Source organism: Monodelphis domestica, chromosome 2, assembly GCF_027887165.1.
Source record: "Monodelphis domestica isolate mMonDom1 chromosome 2, mMonDom1.pri, whole genome shotgun sequence".
NCBI lineage: Eukaryota > Metazoa > Chordata > Mammalia > Didelphimorphia > Didelphidae > Monodelphis > Monodelphis domestica.
Genome location: NC_077228.1, coordinates 532261653 through 532281556, shown reverse-complemented (window position 1 = coordinate 532281556; position 19904 = coordinate 532261653). Strand labels below are relative to the sequence as shown.

General features: G+C 41.9%; 1 protein-coding gene and 1 pseudogene across 7 annotated transcripts in view; one reads left to right on the top strand and one right to left on the bottom strand.

Annotated features, from left to right (window-relative positions):
- The window catches only part of GIGYF2 (GRB10 interacting GYF protein 2), a 151733-nt gene extending 134611 nt beyond the window's left edge, over window positions 1-17122 (bottom strand). For 3 of the 7 annotated variants that reach the window (XM_056819966.1, XM_056819965.1, XM_056819970.1), the window contains exons 1-2: window positions 17016-17122; window positions 16229-16466 (exon numbers count right to left, since the gene is read on the bottom strand). Coding sequence is in view for 2 of the 7 variants with exons in the window: in XM_056819965.1 (XP_056675943.1) it covers window positions 16229-16278 (50 nt within the window). In the remaining 5 variants the exon portion in view is untranslated. The remainder of the gene's footprint in view (window positions 1-16228; window positions 16467-17015) is intronic. The other 4 variants (XM_056819968.1, XM_056819967.1, XM_056819972.1 and 1 more) reach the window with 4 other exon arrangements.
- On the top strand, window positions 3356-3451 carry LOC130457719 (U6 spliceosomal RNA; annotated as a pseudogene).
- Window positions 17123-19904: the final 2782 nt, after the last annotated feature.

The following is a 19904-nucleotide window of genomic DNA, read 5'->3' as shown; positions in this document are numbered from 1 at the left end:
AATTGTGGTATATGTTGGTGATGGAATACTATTGTGCTCAAAGGACTAATAAAGTGGAGGAATTCCATGGAGACTGTAACAACCTCCAGGAATTGATGCAGAGTGAAAGGACCACCAGGAGAACATTGTACACAGAGAGATACACTGTGGTACAACCAAATGTAATGGACTTCTCCATTAGTGGCAATGCAGTGACCATGAACAACTTGGAGGAATCTATGAGAAAAACCACTATCCACATTCAGAGGAAACACAGTGAGAATAAAAACACCAAAGAAAAACAATTGCTTGATCACATGGGTTGAGGGGATATGGCTGGGGATGTAGACTCTAAATGAACATCCTAGTACAAACATCAACAACAAGGAAATGGGTTCTGATCAAGGACACAAGTAATACCCAATGAAATTGCACGCTGGCTGTGGGAAGGGTGGATGGAGGGGAGGGAGGGAAATAATGTGATTCTTGTAACCAAGGAATAATGTTCTAAATTGACTAAATAAACTAATTCAAATGGAAAAAAAAATAAAAACCCTTAAAAAAATTTTAAGCTATGGGGATGCTTAAATTTGCATATTAAGTTAAATTTACATGTATAAATTGCATATTAAACAACATTTTCTCCATGCGGCCAGTCGTTAAAAATCAATCAGTAAGCATTGCTTAAGAACCCATGTGCTAGGCCCAGAGCCAGGCACAAAGACAAAAAAATTGAAGCAGTTCCTGCCCTCAAGCAGTTTACATTCAAAAGGGGGGGAGTGGCAAGTGCAAAAATATATACAAAATAGGGGGCAGCTGGGTAGCTCAGTGGATTGAGAGCCAGGCTTAGAGACGGGAGGTGCTGGGTTCAAATCAGACCTTAACCACTTCCTAGCTGTGTGACCCTGGGCAAGTCACTTGACCCCTCATTGCCTAGCCCTTACCACTCTTCTGCCATGGAGCCCATACACAGTATTGACTCCAAGAAGGAAGGTAAGGGTTTAATAAAAAAAAAAAAATATATATATATATATATATACCAAAAAAAAATCAAAGAAAGAACATAATCCAGGCACTAAAGGGACCACTATGCAAAGCCAAGGCTATGGGAGATGGGCAATGAGGGGCAACAAAAAGAGCAGTATGGCTGGCCTAAAAAATGCATAAAAGGTGGCACTGTAGATCAGGTTAGGGAAAAGTAGTCATGGAGAAAAACAGGATGACAACTGAGCCCTTTTCTGTTTAAGAAATCAAAACTTAAAGAGAAAAGGCAAATCAAGATAACTTCTAGCCAGCCTCAGCTAAATGATGAAAGATCTGAATAATCATGAATTTTGTGAATTATAACAAAGGGTGAGGAGGAGCTACGAAATTGTAGCATTGTATATCTTTCACACACACACACACACACAAAAATTTTTTTTAAAGGCAAGGGCACAAAAGCAGGGTAATAACAGAGTAGAATGCTCCGGGGAGGATGTCACAAAGCATCACAACCTCAGTACTGTCTCCCACCAAGAATCCCTGAAACATGAAGAAATGCATAGAACAAGACACCTTAATGGGAGAAGTTAATGGAAAAAGTCATGAACTGGTTTTGAACCCTTCTTTCTAGGGGCCTCAGGGTCTTGCTATCTCAGAAATAGAATCAGAAGAATTCTTTACCCCCTCATTTTACAAATGAGGAAACAGATCTAGGAAGTGAACCGCATTGCCCCAGGTCACCCAAGGAGGAAGTGGCAGACCAAGGATCTTTGGCAGACCCATCCTTCCTCAGGCTCCCCATCAGTGGCTCTTTCCAGTCTAACATGATGCCTCCTGTCTAAAATAACAGTTGACTTCGATGGGTTTTAGGTTCCTTTCCCTCTCAGAAATTCTCTGATCCTTTCAAGGAAAGTACCCAGTAGTTTATTCAGAAATAATGGTTACTCCCATAAGCCAGTAAGGCAGTTAGACCCTCTTGTTAGCTCTTAGGACTACCTGAGACAGGGAAGAGTCCGGTGAGATAGAAATGGCAATGTGTAACAAATAGCCACCAGGAAATTATTAGCTACCCTACACAAGCCACACATTATCAACAATCAACAGTAACCTGTGGCAAACACAGTATAAGAACCCTTGTGAACTAGTAGAAGGCTCACTACCCTGCAGTCAGAAACATCTGGTTTCCGGGATTGTCTCCGACACATAGAGGCTGAATGACCCTGTCAGTCACTTCTTCTCTGAGTAGCTGAACCTGAAGAGGCACTGGGCTCTACATGAAGAAAGCAAACACAAGAAAGCAAGCCTGACCTGGTCCTCAAGTAACTTACATTTTACTCAGAGGAATCCTTCACTAATAAGGAATTCAAGATAGATACAAGTAAGCAAGGAAAATTGAAGGAGGTAGTCCCTAAGCAGAGCCTTAAAGAGAGCCAGGGGCTTCAGAGAGCAGAGGTCAAGGGGGAAATCATTCCAGACAAAAGGGAGTAGGACAAGGAAGTTCACTGAAAAAAAAAAGTAATAAGCTAATGTGGCTGGAGGCATCCACACATTTAATAATCTACTATGTGCAAGGCACTATATAAGCACTTGGGATACAAGGAGCTTACATCCTAACAGGAAAAACAATAAGGAGAGTGACATGTAATACAAAGCTGTTATCTATGATAGTTGAAAAAAGGGGGCACTAGCAATTGAAGAGTTAGAAAAAGATTTCAGTAGTCCATGGTACCTCCATTGTATGGGGGGGAGGGGGAGGCCGGCGGCGTGCCATGGGAATGATGACAGATATTCCAGACTAGCCACAAAGGCTATTTTGGCTGGATGGCAAAAGAGTCGGAAGGAATGTGCATACATAAGACGGTTAAGACTTTAAAAAACAAAACATGGGAATTCAAATATATGTGTGATTTGAGAAGCAAGAGAAAGTGACTGGAGTTCACCGAGGAGGCAAAGATATAGTCCCAGGGAGTGTGTGAGGTGGAATAATGTGTCATCTTCCTGAAAAGATAAACTGGAAGCAGACTGTAAAGAGCTTTAAATATGAAATGGGAGTTTCTATTTTATTATTCTAGAAACAATAAGGAAGTCCTGAAGTTTCTCTAGCAGTAAAGTAACATGTTAGACCTACACTTCAGGAAAATCAATGGCAGCTTAGTGTACGATAAACTGCAATGAGGAGGCCACAGCAATAGGTCATGGGGAGTTGGTGGGGCGTACACCACGGTGGCAGCTAAGTGAGCAGAAAGAAGAGAATAGAGAAGTGATACTGCAAATGTAAACAGAAGCTCTAGACAGAATAGATGAGTAAGTTAGGTGAATGATACCAAGAGGGCAAGCAGGAGACTGGGAGGAGATTGCTGCCCTTGACAAGAATAGGGAAGTTCAGAAGGGAGTGCTCACTTTGGCAGCGTATATACTAAAATTGGAATGATTAGCATGGCTCCTATACAAAGATGACAAACAAATTTGTGAAGTGTTCCATATTTTTGTTCTAAACAATTGGAAAAACGTTAACTGCTCACAGGTAAGCAGAGCTAATATAATAAAAATTGACAAATCTACCTAAATCAATTCACTTATTCAATACTTATAATTAATATATTTAATCACTATCATACCAAACTACCAAAAAATTATTTTATATAACTAGAAAAAATAACAAAATTCATCAAGAAGAACAAAAGAACAAGAATATCAAGAGAACTAATAAAAAAATGTGAAGGAACGTAATCTAGCAGTACCAGATCTCAAACTGTACTATAAAGCAGCAATCATCAAAACATTCTAGTAATGGCTAAAAAATAGAAGAGTGGCTCAATGGAACAGATTAGGGGTAAATGACCTCAGCAATCTAGTGTTTATCAAGACCAAAGATATCAGCTTTGGGGTTAAGGACTCACTCTTTGACAAAAACTGCTGGGAAAATGGGAAAAGACTATGACAGAAAATAGGCATAGACCAGTATTTCACATTCTATACCAAGATAGGGTCAAAATGGGTATGTGAGTTGGATATAATGGGTGATACCATAAATAAATTAGGGGAATGCAGAATAGTTTACCTGGCAGATCTTTGGAGAAGGAAAGAGTTTATAACCAAACAAGAGATAGAGAACATTACAAGATGTTAATGAATAATTTTGAGTATATTACATTTAAAAGTTTTTTGTACAAACAATACCAAGGGAACCAAGATAAGAAGGGAAACTGGGATAAAAAAATTTATAACAAATTTCTCTAAAGGTCTCATTACTCAAATATATAGAGAACTAAGTGAAATTCATAAAAATACAAACCATTCCCCAATTGACAAATGGTAAAAGGATATAAACAGTTTTCAGATGAAGAAATCAAAGTTATCAATAATCCTAAAAAAAAATGTTCTAACTCACTCTTGATTAGAGAAAAGCAAATTAAAACAACTCTGAAGTATTACCTCATATCTATCAGATTGGCCAATATGACCAGTAAAGGAAAGTAACAAATGTTGGAGGGAGGGGGCAGTTGGGTGGCTCAGTGGATTGAGAACCAGGCCTAGAGATGGGAGGTGCTGGGTTCAAATCAGACCTTAACCACTTCCTAGCTGTGTGACCCTGGGCAAGTCACTTGACCCCCATTGCCTAGCCCTTACCATTCTTCTGCCTTGGAACCAATACACAGTATTGATTCCAAGACGGAAGGTATGGGCTTCTAAAAATAAATAAGTAAATAAATGTTGGAGGGGATGTGCAAAAATTGAGACACTAGTGCACTCTTGGTGGAATTGTGAACTGATCCAACCATTCTGGAGGGCAATGTGGAACGATGTCCAAAGGGTTATAAAACTGTGCCTACCTGGTAATACTACTACTGGATCTGTATCCCAAAGAGATTTTTAAAAAGGCGGAGGAGAACCTACTTGTACAAAAATATTTATAGCAACCCTTTTTTAAAGTGGCAACAAAAATTGAAAATTGAGATATCCATCAACTTAGGAATGACTGAACAAACTGTGGTGTACTTGTAGAAATGATGAATAGGATGATTTCAGAAAAAGCTATAAAGACCTACATGAATAGATGCAGAGCAAAATAAGCAGAACCAGGAAACATTGTTCTCAGTGACAGCAATATTGTGAAATGATCAACCATGGATTAACTTCTTTCAGTAATATAGTGATCCAGTACAATTCTGAAGTATTTATGACAAAAGAATACTATCCACCTCCAGAGAAAGAACTGTTGGAGTAAGATGCAAATCAAAGCATATGACCTTTCCCTTTAGTTTATTTGGATTGGTTTTTATTTTGGTATTTTGGTTTTATATGAGTATTTTCTCACAAAAATGAACAAGATAGAATTATTTTGCATAATACATGAAAAACCCAAATCAAACTGCTTACCATCTCCAGGAAGGAGGGGAGGGAGGGAGTCAATTTGGATCATATAAGTTCAGAAAATTTATGTGGAAAATTATCATCATATAAAAATGTTTTTACAAAAAAAGGGAAGAGAGTTTGGAGGAAATCTGAGTTTTCTATTTTAGCCATGTTGGGGTTTGAGATATCTATCTGTAGGACATCCTGTTGAAGATATCCAAGAAGCAGCTGATACTGAAAGATAGTAGCTCAGGAAAGAAGTTAGGGATAAATACAAAGAACCAGGAATATTCTACATAAAGATGATCAATGAAACTATGAGAGTAGGTATCATCAAATACGATAGGATTGAAAAAACGAATGGATAGACTCTTGGGGGCATCCAAAGTTAGTAGGTATGACCTAGATGAAGATCCAAAGAAGATGACTCGGAAAGAGTTGCCAGTCAGGAAAACCAAGAGACAATATGGTTTAAAAAAAAAAAAACAGAAGTGATGATCAACAGTAGCAAAGACTACAGAGGGGCCAAGAATTGAAAAGAGTGATTAGATCTAGAACCTAAGAGATCATTGTTAATTCTGGAAACAGCAATTTCAGTGTAATGATATGGTCAGAAGTCAGATTGTTGTAAATCTGTGGTGAAGATGGAAGATTTGAAACAGAATTACATGTAATTGGTTTAAAAAAATTAAGAATTAATTTTTAAAAAAACAGAGAAAAGAAATAGAGCAACTAATTGTAGTCAGCTTTCTCAAGAAATCCGGCCACACAATACAGTGATCCTGAACAACTTGGAGGGATCTATGAGAAAGAACAGTATCCACATTCAGAGGAAACACTGTGGGAGTAGTAGAAACACCGAAGAAAAACAACTTCTTGATTATATGGGTTGAGGGGTATGATTGGGGATGTAGACTCTAAATGAAAATGCTAATGCAAACACCAACAACATGGAAATAGGTTCTGATCAAGGACACATGTAATACCCAGTGGAATTGCACATCAACTACAGGAAGAGTGGGGGGGAGGGAAAGAATGATTCTTGTAACCAAGGAATAATGTTCTAAATTTACTAACTCAATAAATTAAAAAAAAAAGAAAGAAATCCAGCCACAAAGAGAAGCTAAGATATAGGAAGATATTTAAATGGGATTATACTAAATTAGGGCTAAGGATGGCAGAAGACATGGGAGTATCTGTAGTAGCACAGAATCAGCTAGTAACCTAAAGATTAGAGTTGGCAGAAATGATAAAAAGGGAGATGTGATGGAGAAGAAATTGAATAAGATCAGGGTACCAGTATCAGAGTATGTCTAAACAGGAAAGGTCACCTCTTCAAGTGAAACAGGTGGAGGAGACAGTGGGGAAAGAGTTGACAAATATGAGGAGGAAGAGAGCAGAGGGAGCTCTCAATGAATGGCCTGAATTTTCAATGGAATATGAGGCAAAGGCCTCAGCTGAATGAGTTGAGGAATGTGGAAATTATAAAGAGGGACAAAATATTTTGGAGATGGAGAATTAGTTAGAAACATAAAAGGACTGCCTTGTTGCAGTGAGAGACCAGTTGAGATTATGTAAATGTCTTTGAGTACTTAAAGGGTTGTCATGGAGAAATGTGATTTAACTGTTCTGCTTGGTGCCAATGGACATAAGTAGAAGCAATAGAACTTGCAGAGAAGCAGATATTGGCTCAAAGTAAAGAAATAGTTTCTATCAATTGTGTTCAGTTGTTTCAGCAATGTCCAATCCTTTGTGTCTCCACTGGAGATATTCTTGGCACAGATACTGAAGTGGCTTGTCATTTCCTTCTCCAGCTTATTTGACAGATGAGGAAACTGAGAGTGTTAAGTGACTCACCCAGGGTCACAACAGCTAATAAATGTCTAAGGTCTCATTTGAACTCAGATCTTTCTGACTCCAGGTCTGGTGCTCTATACATTGAGCCACCAAACTGCTCTAATATTGTTATTCAGTCCTTTCCAAATCTTTGTAACTCCATTTGAAATTTTCTTGGCAAAGAGTACTTTTCTATTTCTTTCCCCAGCTCATTTTATAAATCAGGTAACTGAGGCCAACAGAGTCACATAGGTACTACGTGCCTGAGGCCACATTTGAACTCGGGAAGATGAGTCTTCCAGTCTCCAGGCCCAAAACCTCTATGTACTCTGGTGACTCCAGTTGCCTTCCTATTAATTAGAGCTATATAAAAGCAGAATGGCTGCCATGCTCAGTGGTTAGTTCTTCATCAATGGAGGTCTCCAAATAAAGGCTTGATCTGTTTGAGGACTCCTAATTAGCAGCTGTTTAAGCCTTAATAATGCTTTCAATGCTGAACTTCTTTATTAAACTATGCTGTCCAAAAAGGAATACTTTACCTCAAAATGGCTCCAGTTCTGAATTGTCCTTGTAAGAGAAATCAAGAATTACTGGCTAAAAAATATTCCCACTGATGCCTTATTCAAGACCTGTCTCTAGATTCATCATGGCTTTTATTATCATTTTTATTAGTAATTCCTCAATTCCACTTCTTCTTAGCAATCTTTACATATGAGAAAGTATTTTTTAAAAGTATGCAATTGGTATTAAATCACGCAATCTTATCTTCCTATTCCTCCTCAGGACCTGCCTCACCTGGGCCCTTCTATCTTCCATCATACTCTAAGCAAACTCTATCTTCAGCCAAATATACCGTATCAGGATCTGTTTCCCTCTCCCCTAGAGGAACCCTACAAACAATTCTCCTCTACCAGAGGAGGCATTATGGATAATAATAATCCACCAGAACTCCCACCCAGTCATATTCACTCAGTGATGCCAAAATGCTAAGTTGCCCATATTCCAATTTCATTCTTCATTCTTCAATGATCCTCTTTTTTTCCGACCCCATCAACCCAACTTTCCAGCCCCAAACTCCCTAACTCTTCCACTGGGTTCTGTGAAATGCCTGTTCTGTAGGCAACAAACTAGTCTTCATCTCAATCATTTCCTTCCTCCCCTAATTCTTGCACTCAGGAATTCACCTGATAACACAACTTCCCTTAACTACCCTAATCCAGCAATGTCTGCATTCTCACTCACCCATCCTGGAGAAAGGGCTTCTCTATTCTCCTCAATGCCACTTAAAGTCTCTACACTTAAATAACCTCTCTTCCTTTGAGGTGTTCTCACTCCTTCAGTTAGCCCACTATCCTTCAGTTAATGCTTCTTTCCTCAATGAGTTCAATGCCTGGCTCAATCTTACTCTCCTTCCCAACTCCTACCCTTAGACAAGGGGACTTCAACATACATATTGATATTTCTTCAAATACCTTAACCTCTCAATTCTTCGACTTACTCATTTTCTCATGACCCATTCCTCTACACAAAGATGGTCCTATTTTTTATCTTATCATCTATAAATCACACTTTCAAAGTTCATGAACAAAATTCCTTCATCTAATTATGATCTATTATTATTTCACCTCTCCTGCCTTGCAATCCCTGCTCTTAACCCTCATCATGATGACCTCCAATCCCTCATTCATTCCCAGGTCATAATCCTAGCACTGGTTACACTCTCTTCCTCTCTCCTCCTGGAACTTTGGCGAACAAGTTCAATTCTACAAGGTCCTCTTCATCTTACACCACAGCCTTAGGTTGTTTCCACTGATTTCAATCCCACTTACATGTTGCTTAATGAAGCTAGAAAAAATCATGAATTATTTGCTAACTGAATCTACTAAAAGTTCATCTCAATTGGGTTCTCACTGTGGCAAGGCAAGCCTTTTAGAACTTCCTAACAGATTCACTTTTCCTCTCACCACAGCTCCCATGGTTTCAATTAACAACTGCACACAAATGACTCTCAGAACTACCTGTCCACTTGAACTTGTCTCCCAAACTCTAGGCTCATATCTCCTACTACCTTTTATACATCCAGAACTAGATATCCATAGACATCTTAAATTAAACCTGTACAAAACAGAATTCATTATTTTTTTCCTCTAAATTCCCCCTCTTCTTAATTTTTCTACCACTGTCAAAGGCACCACCATAGTCTCAGTTACCTAGGCTCAAAACCTCCTCCCTCCCCATATGCAATCAGTGGTCCAGTGCTATCGTTTTTTCTATGCTCACACTGCCACCACTCTGGTGCAGGCCCCTCATGATTTCCCATCACTACTCCAAACTGATTTCCACCCAGTTATCAAACTGACCTGGCCTCTGACCTTTCAAGCCTCCTTACATCTAATTTCCCTTCTCCCCACCCCCATCTTTAATACTCCATCTCCTGAATCCAGGCATTTTCACTTCTGCCTCCTGACTTCCTTCAAGTCTCAGCTAAAGTCCCACCTTCTGCAAGAAGTATTTCCCAGTCCTAAATCTTAGATGACCCTCTTGATTTAGTCTGTATATTTATCTTGTTTGTCTCTCCAATTAGACTACAAGCTCCTCCAAAGCAAACTTTCTATCCCCAGCACTTAAAAGTGCCTAACACATAGCAAGCACTTGATCAATGCTATATGACTGACTAACCAAGGCAGTCATCAGAAAGCAAAGAATCTGATCTTCAAGAGGTTAAGTTTATTATCTGAACTAAAACCTAATGATTTAATAAATTCCTCTATTATAAACACAAAAATTATCATTACTGTCCAAATACAGGCTCAACCTCAAGTACCCATCATACAAAAACATGACTGCTAGAAACCCAGAAGTAAACAGCCAGAGATGTAAAGTCATATTTATGTCCTTGGTAGCAAAACAACAATGTATTTAATTATCACTAGTGTCAGTAATGAAAAAGTCTGAAAGACTGATGAAAGACCAAGATGAAGTACATCTGTATGCAGAACTAAGTAAGAAGTCATTTTGAAAACTAAGTCAAAGGATAAAGAATAAAGAAAATTTTATTAAGGCCAAGAGAACTTAGAAGAAGGCTGCTTTCAATCTTTGATTCAATCACTCTGAAAGAGAAAGATAACTGGAATGTCTAGGAAATAGTGTAATGCTCCATTTTTATAAGGGAAAAAAAACCAAACTAATATAAGAGACTAATTCAAAAAAGCATACATATAGAGATTCAACAAAATGCTACAAATCATCACTGGAGGCAACTAGATAGGTGGTGGTGTAAGACAAAGCAAGAGTCAGAAGATCTGAATTCAAATTTTCCCTCAGACACCTGTAAGCTATGTGGCAAATATACCAGCAATAACAACTATAAGAGTTAACATTCATATATAGCTTATTATAAGCCAGGGACTGTGCTAAGCGCTCTATAATTACTGACTTATTTGATCCTCACAACAACCCTGGGAGGCAAATACTATTATTATCCCCATTTTACAGTTGAGGAAATTGAGGCAGACACAGGTAAGAGACTTTCCCAGGGTCACAAAGCTAAGTATCTAAGGATGAATTTGAACTCAAGTCTTCCTGACTTCAGGCCTAGAAATCTACCCACTGTACTATCCAGTCCCTCTGTGTGCCTTATTTTCCTCATCTGCAAAATGAAAATAATATATTCTACCTCCCAGGGTTGCTGTAGGATAAAATGATATACTGATAAAGTATTTTGTAAACCTAGAATGCTAAAAAAAACCGCTAGCTAGTACTACTATTATTATCACAATCATCTACAACAGCAGTTCTCCAAGCCCTGAGACCCATTCAGGGTGTCCACAAAGTCAAAACTTTCACAGTAAAACTAGGAGGTCTGAATTTCTAACAGTAACAACAACAGCTCTTTGCAGTCCTAAATCATTTTTAAGAGTGCAAAAAGGTTCTCACATCTAGGTTCAAAGTTTGAAAAGCACTCAACTATAGAAAAGCTCATACTGAAAAAGATCGTGAAAATCTTGAATCTCAAGGAAGGCTTAAGTTGTGTTCTACAACCTCTATTTTCTAAGGAAGGAAACACAAAAAAGGGAAGAAAAAAATTCAATTCTCACAGAGTCAACCTTCAGTTATGTAAAAACCAATATATTAACTAAATGATAGCTGATGCCAGAATAATAACTCTAATATGATGCTTTACAGGTTATAAGATCCTTTTTTTGCCACAATTCTTTGAGGTACACAATATGTATCCTCGTCTGTGTTCTATGGATGGAAAAACCAAGGAAAAGGAACAGAAACTCACTGGCTACTCACTACTACTAAATGTCAGAACCATGACCAAAATCCAGATCTCCTGCCTCCAGGGTCATACCTCATGGTCCCACTGCTATCCCATGTAGCCTCCTACTGAAATACTGAATCTCTCAATCATTTGACAATGAAAAGGTGACAGAGGTTAGCATTTAAAAAAAAGAAGACAAAATCAAAGTAACTGATTCTGACATGTAAACTACCAACTAGATGAAAAACTTCTTAATGTTTAGAGAATAGTTAATTCTTCTATATAATATTTGTTGAATGAAATTCTTGCAACTGACATATGAATGTAGCCAAATACTTAGAGCATGCTGAAGTGAAAGGCTCCTATTGAATTAAAAAGATTCAGGTCTAATCTCCACTTTTCATATGAACATGTAACTGAAATAATTCATTTACTGTTTCTTGATTGCTTTTCTTAATGTCTCTCCAAATTCACGAAACGGAGGTTGGAAAAGGCTTAATGTAAAAGCACTTTGAACCCTTTGGGGAAAAGGTCTTCTATTAATCAGATCTCCAAATGAAAGATTCATTATTCCAGGTCAGGGTTTGTTCAAAGAATATTTTGATGTTCTCTTCAATGCCTTTAGAAAACATATAAAAATGTATATCTTTAAATTTGTTTTGAAGCAACTGGGTCTTCACTGGTAAAGACTGTTCTAGGAATTCCAATAACTAATTGATCTTACAGTTAGTTGCCCAAAGCAGCAAAATGTCTTTCCCAGTCATACACACCCCCAGGCAAGTAGGTGTCCTAAGCCTGACCTGAAGCCTGGTTTTCCTGAAGTCAGCTTGGTGGTTACAATGAGTAAAACTACATAAAGAAAGAAAACTTTTAAAGGGCAACAAAATTCCTACAAAAACACCGAACAATGTTGGTGCCAACATAAAAGGCTCATAATCCAATTCTTTCTTTTAACAGATGGAAAATGTAAAGAGTAAAAATCATTCTTTTATATCGTGGCACTATTCTCAGCAATTACATAGAGGTGAAACTTGTCTACTAGGAATATGGTTTTTGTTCAAACAAAATTTGACCTCTCCAAATTTAAAGACATACACATGTTGGTTGCAATTTAAACTAGTATTTTATCTTTAAAAAAAGAGAAAATCCAAAAACAGACAGAAAACCTTGTTAGAGGAGGAAAAGCTTAATTTGTTCATTTGGGTTCAGCTCATCAATTTGTATTTCACTCTAGTTTAAGGTTCATTATTCAGTTCAGTTCAAATCCATTCAGCAGCCCTAAAATCTCCCTGATCCTTACTATCTTCCCTCTGCTATATCTTTTCATCAGAGGAATCTATGAGGACATTCAATTTGGGCTTACTACCAGGAGATGATAGGGCAACTAGGTGGCACAAAGGACAGAACACTGGGTCTAAGGTCAAAAGAACCTGAATTCAAATCCAGACTCAGAGATCTATCAGCTGAATGACTTTGGTCAAGTTGCTTAACCCTGCTGGCCTCAGTTTCCTCATCTGTCAAATGAGCTGGAGAAGGAGATGCAAACCATAAAAAATCTTTGCCAAGAAAACCACAAATGGGGTCACAGAGTCAAACAGGGCTAACTAACTAAACAACAACAACCAGGAGGTAAGAAATACTTCTTGAAATGAATTGAGAAACATGAAGAAAAGAAGATGGGATGTAAATAGCATTATTTAAGCGGAGCACAACCAAACAAAACCTATGGTTGCCTAAACAGATCTTAAACATTTTCCCTAGGCTGCCCAAAAGAGTATTTGTATTTTTAGGACCCACAAGGAAAAGAGTTAGCTCTAAGGATCAATTTCTGTAGCTCACAGAGCACCCTAAGCTATCAATTTGGTTCTTTCCAAATCAAAAGCAGTTATTCATCAGCAACTTTAATTTAAAGTCTGAACAGATTGTTCGCCTCTAGAACCAAAGTATTCATGAGAATGCCTGAATACCAATACCCAAGAATGTTAAACCAATCCAGATTGCTGAAGGAGAAAAACCAATCCAGATTGTTGAAAGAGAAAGAAGGGGGCACTTAACTCACTTCCAAGATTAACACCAACATTACTTCTCTTCTGTAGTTTCAGCCTAAGAGTAACAGTCCTATCATTAACCATATAGAAACAAAAAGAAAAATATTAAGTATCTAATCACTAAGTCAGATACTTAAAAACAATGATAAACTATGTGGAAATGACATTGATCTTTTCAGCCAAACTCACATAGCTAAATCATTGTCAACCTAAAGATCTTCTGATGACAACAAAGAAAAATAGTTTATGATTATTTAAGTGTAGAAAAAAGATTTATCAAAAAGCATAATTGGGGGAGGATAAGCATACAAAGCAATGACAACAAAGTCAGACTTACATTTTTTAATTCAATTTATCAATCGAAAGAAGGACCTTTCTAAATCACGAATTCTCTTTTACTGATATCTTTCATCCAAGAAGCTCTTCTACTTGCATGCTACACAAATATTTCCATCTTTTGAAGTTTCTGAAGCAAGTCAATTATTTTGATTTATGCAATGGAATTGAAATGACAAAGAAAAATAAATGAACTATCAATAAAAATAAATTTGTGTGGTATACACATATATATCTTTTAAATCAAGGATCCTAAATCTATTGTATAGTAAAGAATAGAATACTGTATTTAACATCAACCAATTATCAGAAAGATGAAGCAGACAAGTTGGAAATCAAGATGTTCTTTTTAAGGGGAAAAAACTCCATATTAAAATAAAAACCAACCAGTGAACTTGAGGAGTAACTCCAAATGACCAAACTCTAGGGGTAAAATAAACTCAATACAAAGGAAGATTTCTGACAATGAAATCCTACAGAGGCAACCACTTCAGATGAAAGGGAACCTAAAACCCTTAAAAGGAGACTTCACAAAAACATGCAAAAATTCTTTACCAACATCAGGAAAGCCTATTCAAACTAAAAAGTAACCAACTACAATGAACAGTACACTTTCTGGGTATATTCACGAAGTACCTAATTTTGCAAGATAAAAGATTCCCCCCTCAAGTGCCTCACATTTCCTCTATTTTAAACTGCAGAACTACTACAGAATCTTCTCCCCCAATACACTACTTAGAAGACTCCTTCAGTAGGTGGCTCTTCTTGAAAAACACCACTGACAGGACAGCACTGGCCTCATTAAAAGGCCTTTTTATTAGAGACTAGGAAGCTTCAAGTAGTCTGACAAACTAGTGCACACCAACTTTCTTGATGTGCTACCTGAATTTAATAGGCAGTGTGAATTTGCTTCCAATGAAAAGTTGACAGTCAAACAAATCCATGTATATAGAGTTTGACTTCCCTGTAAAGGGGACTGGGGCAGGAGGTGATGAGTAAAGAGAAAAATCCCCCAAACAAAAGAAGCCAAATTATATGGGGAGGGCCTTAAGTTCATATTGAAAAGGGAGTGGACCAAATAAATTCCTGAAGTTCCTTCATCTTCCCTTTCTCCCCCAAATAGCTTGCACAATAATCAATACACATCTGACAACTACTATGCTACACAATACAGGAACAACTTTTCATCTTGGTACAAGTCTGTTTGCTCTCCCAAGGACAAACTTATTTCAAAATCAAAAAAGAATTGTCAAGAGCCAAAATGACACAGAACACTTATTTCTAGTAATTGGTACCATTTGCTAACACAATTCTCAGAATTAAATGTCAGTGGAATCATTTCAATTTTCCAGGTCCATCCCACTTTGAAATTGTTTCCTGTTGTCAGGTCTGATGAGAAACTCTTGATGCAACAGCCAAGCATATATACCAGTTTGTCCACTCTGTCTGCAAGCTGCTACAGTAACTGCTAAAAACACATAAAAATGTCAATGAGTGAGAGAAATTACTTGTTGTCTAACAAGAATGGCAAAATACTGCAGAAACCCTGAGGATGCCCAGAAAGAATTATAGAAACAAATGACAAAAAAAGATTTTTTTTAAAAACAGCAAAATGAGCTATTTTGAAAGGTCTACTCTCCAAAAGAGAATAAGTCAAATAAATAGAACTTGCTCTCCTCAAAGACAAAATGGGACATCTGCACTACCTACCATCAGGTGTCCAGCCTGGACCATTTACCTTGGGGGACCAGGAATGGCTTCTCACCACCAAGAGAAAAGGTGTGTTTCAAGTGTTCTGACTTTCAGTGTGACAATGCTAAGCAATGTGGAGCTCTATCACTGCAGAAACTAGGCTCCTTGAAGGAAGGAGTCATTTTCCAGGTGTCCCTTTGCACCCTTATCTGTGTCCCTATCCTCAGTCTGGGTCAGAGTCTCAACCTGTCAGATCAGTCTCAGAGCCCTGGGGAGGGCAGGGCAGGTGGGCGGCACTCTCTTATGTGGGGGTTTCACCTGGCTTGGATGGGAACCCCCTATAGACCCCTTCTCAGAAGCTTTTTGAGATGCACCAAACAAAAGGCACAGGCTGACAGGGGACACCAATTGATACACAAATATTCCATTACCAGATTGTTATTAAAAGACCCCAGCTCAACACCTCGGTTGGGGTGGGGGTGGGGGGGAGGGACCCAAGCCTAGCCTGGACACCAGAGAAGCCAGAGTACACCAGGCAGAGTCAAGGACTTGGGTTCAAGTTCCAGCTCCGACACTTTGCAAGGGGGCTTGGCCCCTGGGACTTCCTCACTTGGGGGCAGAAGGGGTGTCCCCGCTGGTGATCCTGAATGAAGCTGGGCAGGGGCCCGGGGTCCATCAGCCCGGAGGTGAGTCGGAGGGCCTGGATGCAAATCCCGCGCTGCCGCGTTACCTGTGAGGGCCTAAAGGTGAGTTCCCGCTTAGTGGCCTTGGGCAAGTCATCCAACCTCCCTAGGACTCGGGGTCCTCCTAGGCTCCTCCTCTACCTGCCGGGTGACCTTGGACTAGAGGCGGCCGGTGGTCCAGTGGGCAGAGTCGGGGAGCCCCAAGTTCAAGTCCGGCTCAGACACTCACGAGCTGGTGACCCTGGGCGAGCCGCTTGACGCCTCTGTCTGCCTCAGTTTCCCCATCTGTAAAATGGGGGTGGTCACGTCGGGAGGCTGTGAGGACCGAGCGAGACGCGAGGACAGCTGGCGGGGGCGGCCCTGGCCCGGGACTCAGTTTCCCCGCCTGAAGGGCGGGCCCAGGCGGCCGCGCGCTTACCCCCGCCCCCGACGGCGTGACCTTGGGCCGGGCCGCGCCCCCTCCCCCCCCACCGGCCTCAGTTTCCCCGCCCCCCCTCCCCAGGGCCACGGCGCCAGCGCCGGGCGGAGCCAGCTCCTCCCCTCCCCTAGGCCTAGCCCCGCTCCAGCCCCCGCCCCGCCGGCCCGGTCGCACGGGCTGGTGGGCGGCGGGCAGCGCTCGGGCCGAAGCCACCCCGCCGGTCCGGGAGCCTGACGTGTCCCTCGGCCGCCGGCCCGAGGCGAGCCCGGGGCTGCCGGGGCGGCCTGGGCGCGGGCCTGGCGAGGCGGGGGCGGCGGCGACGAGACGGGCGCAGGCCCCGGGCCCCGGGCCCCAGGCGGCGGTGGCCGCAGCGCCCGGCAGGGCCGCGGGAGGCGGCGAGGGCGGACGCCGGTTACCTGCGGTCCCGGACGGAGAGTCTCCCGGAGTCCCAGTCAGCCCTCAGCCCCGACAACACAAGATGGCCGCCACGTCGCCGCGCGCCGGCACGTGACGTGACGCGACGCAGCGCGACGCCAGGCAAGGCGACGAGACGAGGCTGGATGCGCGGTCGCGCTGCACGCCACCCCGCCCCTGCCTGCAAGCCGCGCCGAAGCCCCGAGGCCCCGACGCCAGGAGGGGGAGGAGAGGAGCCCAAATAGGACGGGGGCGGGAGCGCGCAGGCGCAATGACAGCCAACCAAGCTCCCACGACAGCCATCTTAGTTATTCCCTGCCCGTTCTTCGGACTGGTGACTCATGCCCCGGGAGCCTTCCGGCACCTAGCCTTGCTTTCCCGGAGCCGGCCTTTATTCTGGGGCTGATTGGGGGCTGGAGCCCGAGGCTGTCCATTTGACGAAGGGAGAAACTGAAGCACGGGGGGGGAGTGGGGGGGGAGAAAGGCAAAGGCGTCTAGTCCATCTCTTCCTCACTGTACACAGAAGGAAACTGAGACTCGGGGTGAGGGTAGCTCCAAACAGGGTCCCTGACTTCAGATCCTTTATCCCACCCCTCCCCCACTCGCCCCAAGATGGATCCGTTTGCTAATGAATAAAATAATTAGTTAATCGACAAGCCAAGCTCACTAAAGCACCACCCCCTTGTCGTTCCAAATGGAGAAAATGAGGTCGGAGCAACCCCGCCCCCTCCCGGCTGACTGCAGCCCGGCGCCCCTTCCACTGAAGAGCCCCTCGGTGCCACTGGGAGGTCGCCAATCGGTCCACCTAGCCAACGTCGAAGAAGCGGCTCTCCGGGCCCAAGCGCCCTGCTGGGGGCTCGGGGCTGGGGCTCAGCACCCCGTTGGGAGCTGGGAGCACCAGCGCTAAGAAGCAAGCCACCCCACCCTCTAGATGCTCAGCCCGCCCGCCCACCAAACTAGCCGGCGTGGTTGGGGTAGGGGGTGCACGCCGAGTTCTAGCGCCCCGCCCCCTAAAGGGCAGGGTCTGGCGTCATCACTCCTCTTCGGAGCCCTACCCTCATCTGTGACCTCTCCGGCATCGGAGCGCACAGGATTCCTGGTTCTGCTTGTGTCACTCACTATGCGCAGGTTTCCCGGGATTTCCCCAGTTCTTGCTATTTAGAGTTTCTCCTTGATTGCAGTGCAGCTATTTTTAAAAAACCTTTAGTATGGGGGACAGCTGAGTAGCTCAGTGGATAAAGAGCCAGCCCTAGAGACAGGAGGTCCTGGGTTCAAATGTGACCCCAAACACTTCCTAGCTGGGTGACCCTGGGCAAGTCACTTGACCCCTATTGCCTAGCCCTTACCGCTCTGCTACCATGGAGCCAATACACAGCATTGAGTCTAAGATGGAAGGTAAGGGTTTTTTTTAGCCCTTTAGTATCAACTCAAAAGGAAGAGCAGAAGGGCCAGGCAATCAGGTTTAAGTGACTTGCCCAGGATCACACAGCTCAGTGGATCCATTTTTAATAATAATGAGAAGCATGGTGCCTTCAAATCAAGATCTTCCCATCCTGAGCATCCCTCACTTCTTAGTCCTCTGCTTCTAAGAGCAGAAGCTCCAGCTTTATCACTGGGGGTTCCCTAAACCAGTGATGTCACAAACACACACACACACACACACACACCAGCAACCACAATACCCCCATTTCTCTGGAAGAGAATGAAATAGGCAAGAGGCAACCTTTGTTAGCTGTTGTGGGAGGACATTGTTCCCATTCCTGGTATCCCCCCCTAAGAAAAACCAAAACCTGCTCTGGCTCCCTATTGCCTGTCAAAAGAAATGCAAATCCCTCCCAGAATCGGAGGATTCAGCACCTCAAAGCACCTTACAGGTCATTCAGACCAGCCCCCTTATCTTCCAGGCAAGCAGACTGGGGCCCAGAAAGTGGAGTGACTGGTGCAAGACCAGCCAAGCCAGCGATGGAAGAACCATCTCTACCAGCGCCTTCATGTTACAGATAAAACTTAAGGCCCACTAAAGAGCCACAGTCCAATAGTTAAAAATACAAAGGAAGATTTTATCACCTCAAAACCTGAGTGCTTGTTTTGTTTTGGACAAGACAACAAACAAAACTGGAGCCTGAACCCCTCCTCAGTGCTGGTGGTTTGTCCTTCCTTCAGGACTTCGACTGTCTGGTCTTTCGTTGCACTCCTGGCTATTAGCACAGTTCTTGATACACAAGAAGAGTTTAATAAATGCTTGTGGGGACAGCTAGATGGTGAAGCAGACAGAGCCCTGTGTCTGAGTTCAAATCTAGCCTTGATACATCCTAGCTGTGTGACCCACAGCCATTTCACCCAGCTTGCCTCAGTTTCCTCATTTGTAAAATGAGCCTGAGAAGGAAATGGCAAACTGTTCCAGTATCTTTGCTGAGAAAAACCCAAACGGATTCACAGAGAGTCAGCCTTGGCTACTTGTTTTCCAATTATCTCTATTACCACTTTCCAAGGTCTCTCCGAGTTTCTTTAGAAGTCCCACATCATACCATGATTTTTTTCTGGCCTTCTCTCAGGGTCAATTTTTTGGCTAAAATCAGGTCAGAAAGAGACTTTGACCCAAGGTAACACTGCCAAGCAAGGACCCTGATAGCGGCCCTTTTTGTGGTAGCAAAGAATTGGAAACAATGCCAGTTCCCACCAACTGGGAAAGGATGACCAAACTATGTGAGCATAAGAGAATATTATTATTAGCTCAGACAAAATGATGAATGTAGAGCATTCAGTGAACATGGGAGGATATATGTAATGACGAAAAGGGAAAGAAGAGAGGAAGGAAGGAAGGACAGAAAGAAGGAAGGATAGAAGAAAAGGAAAGGGAGGGAGGGAAAAGAAAAGGAAGCAAGGAGGAA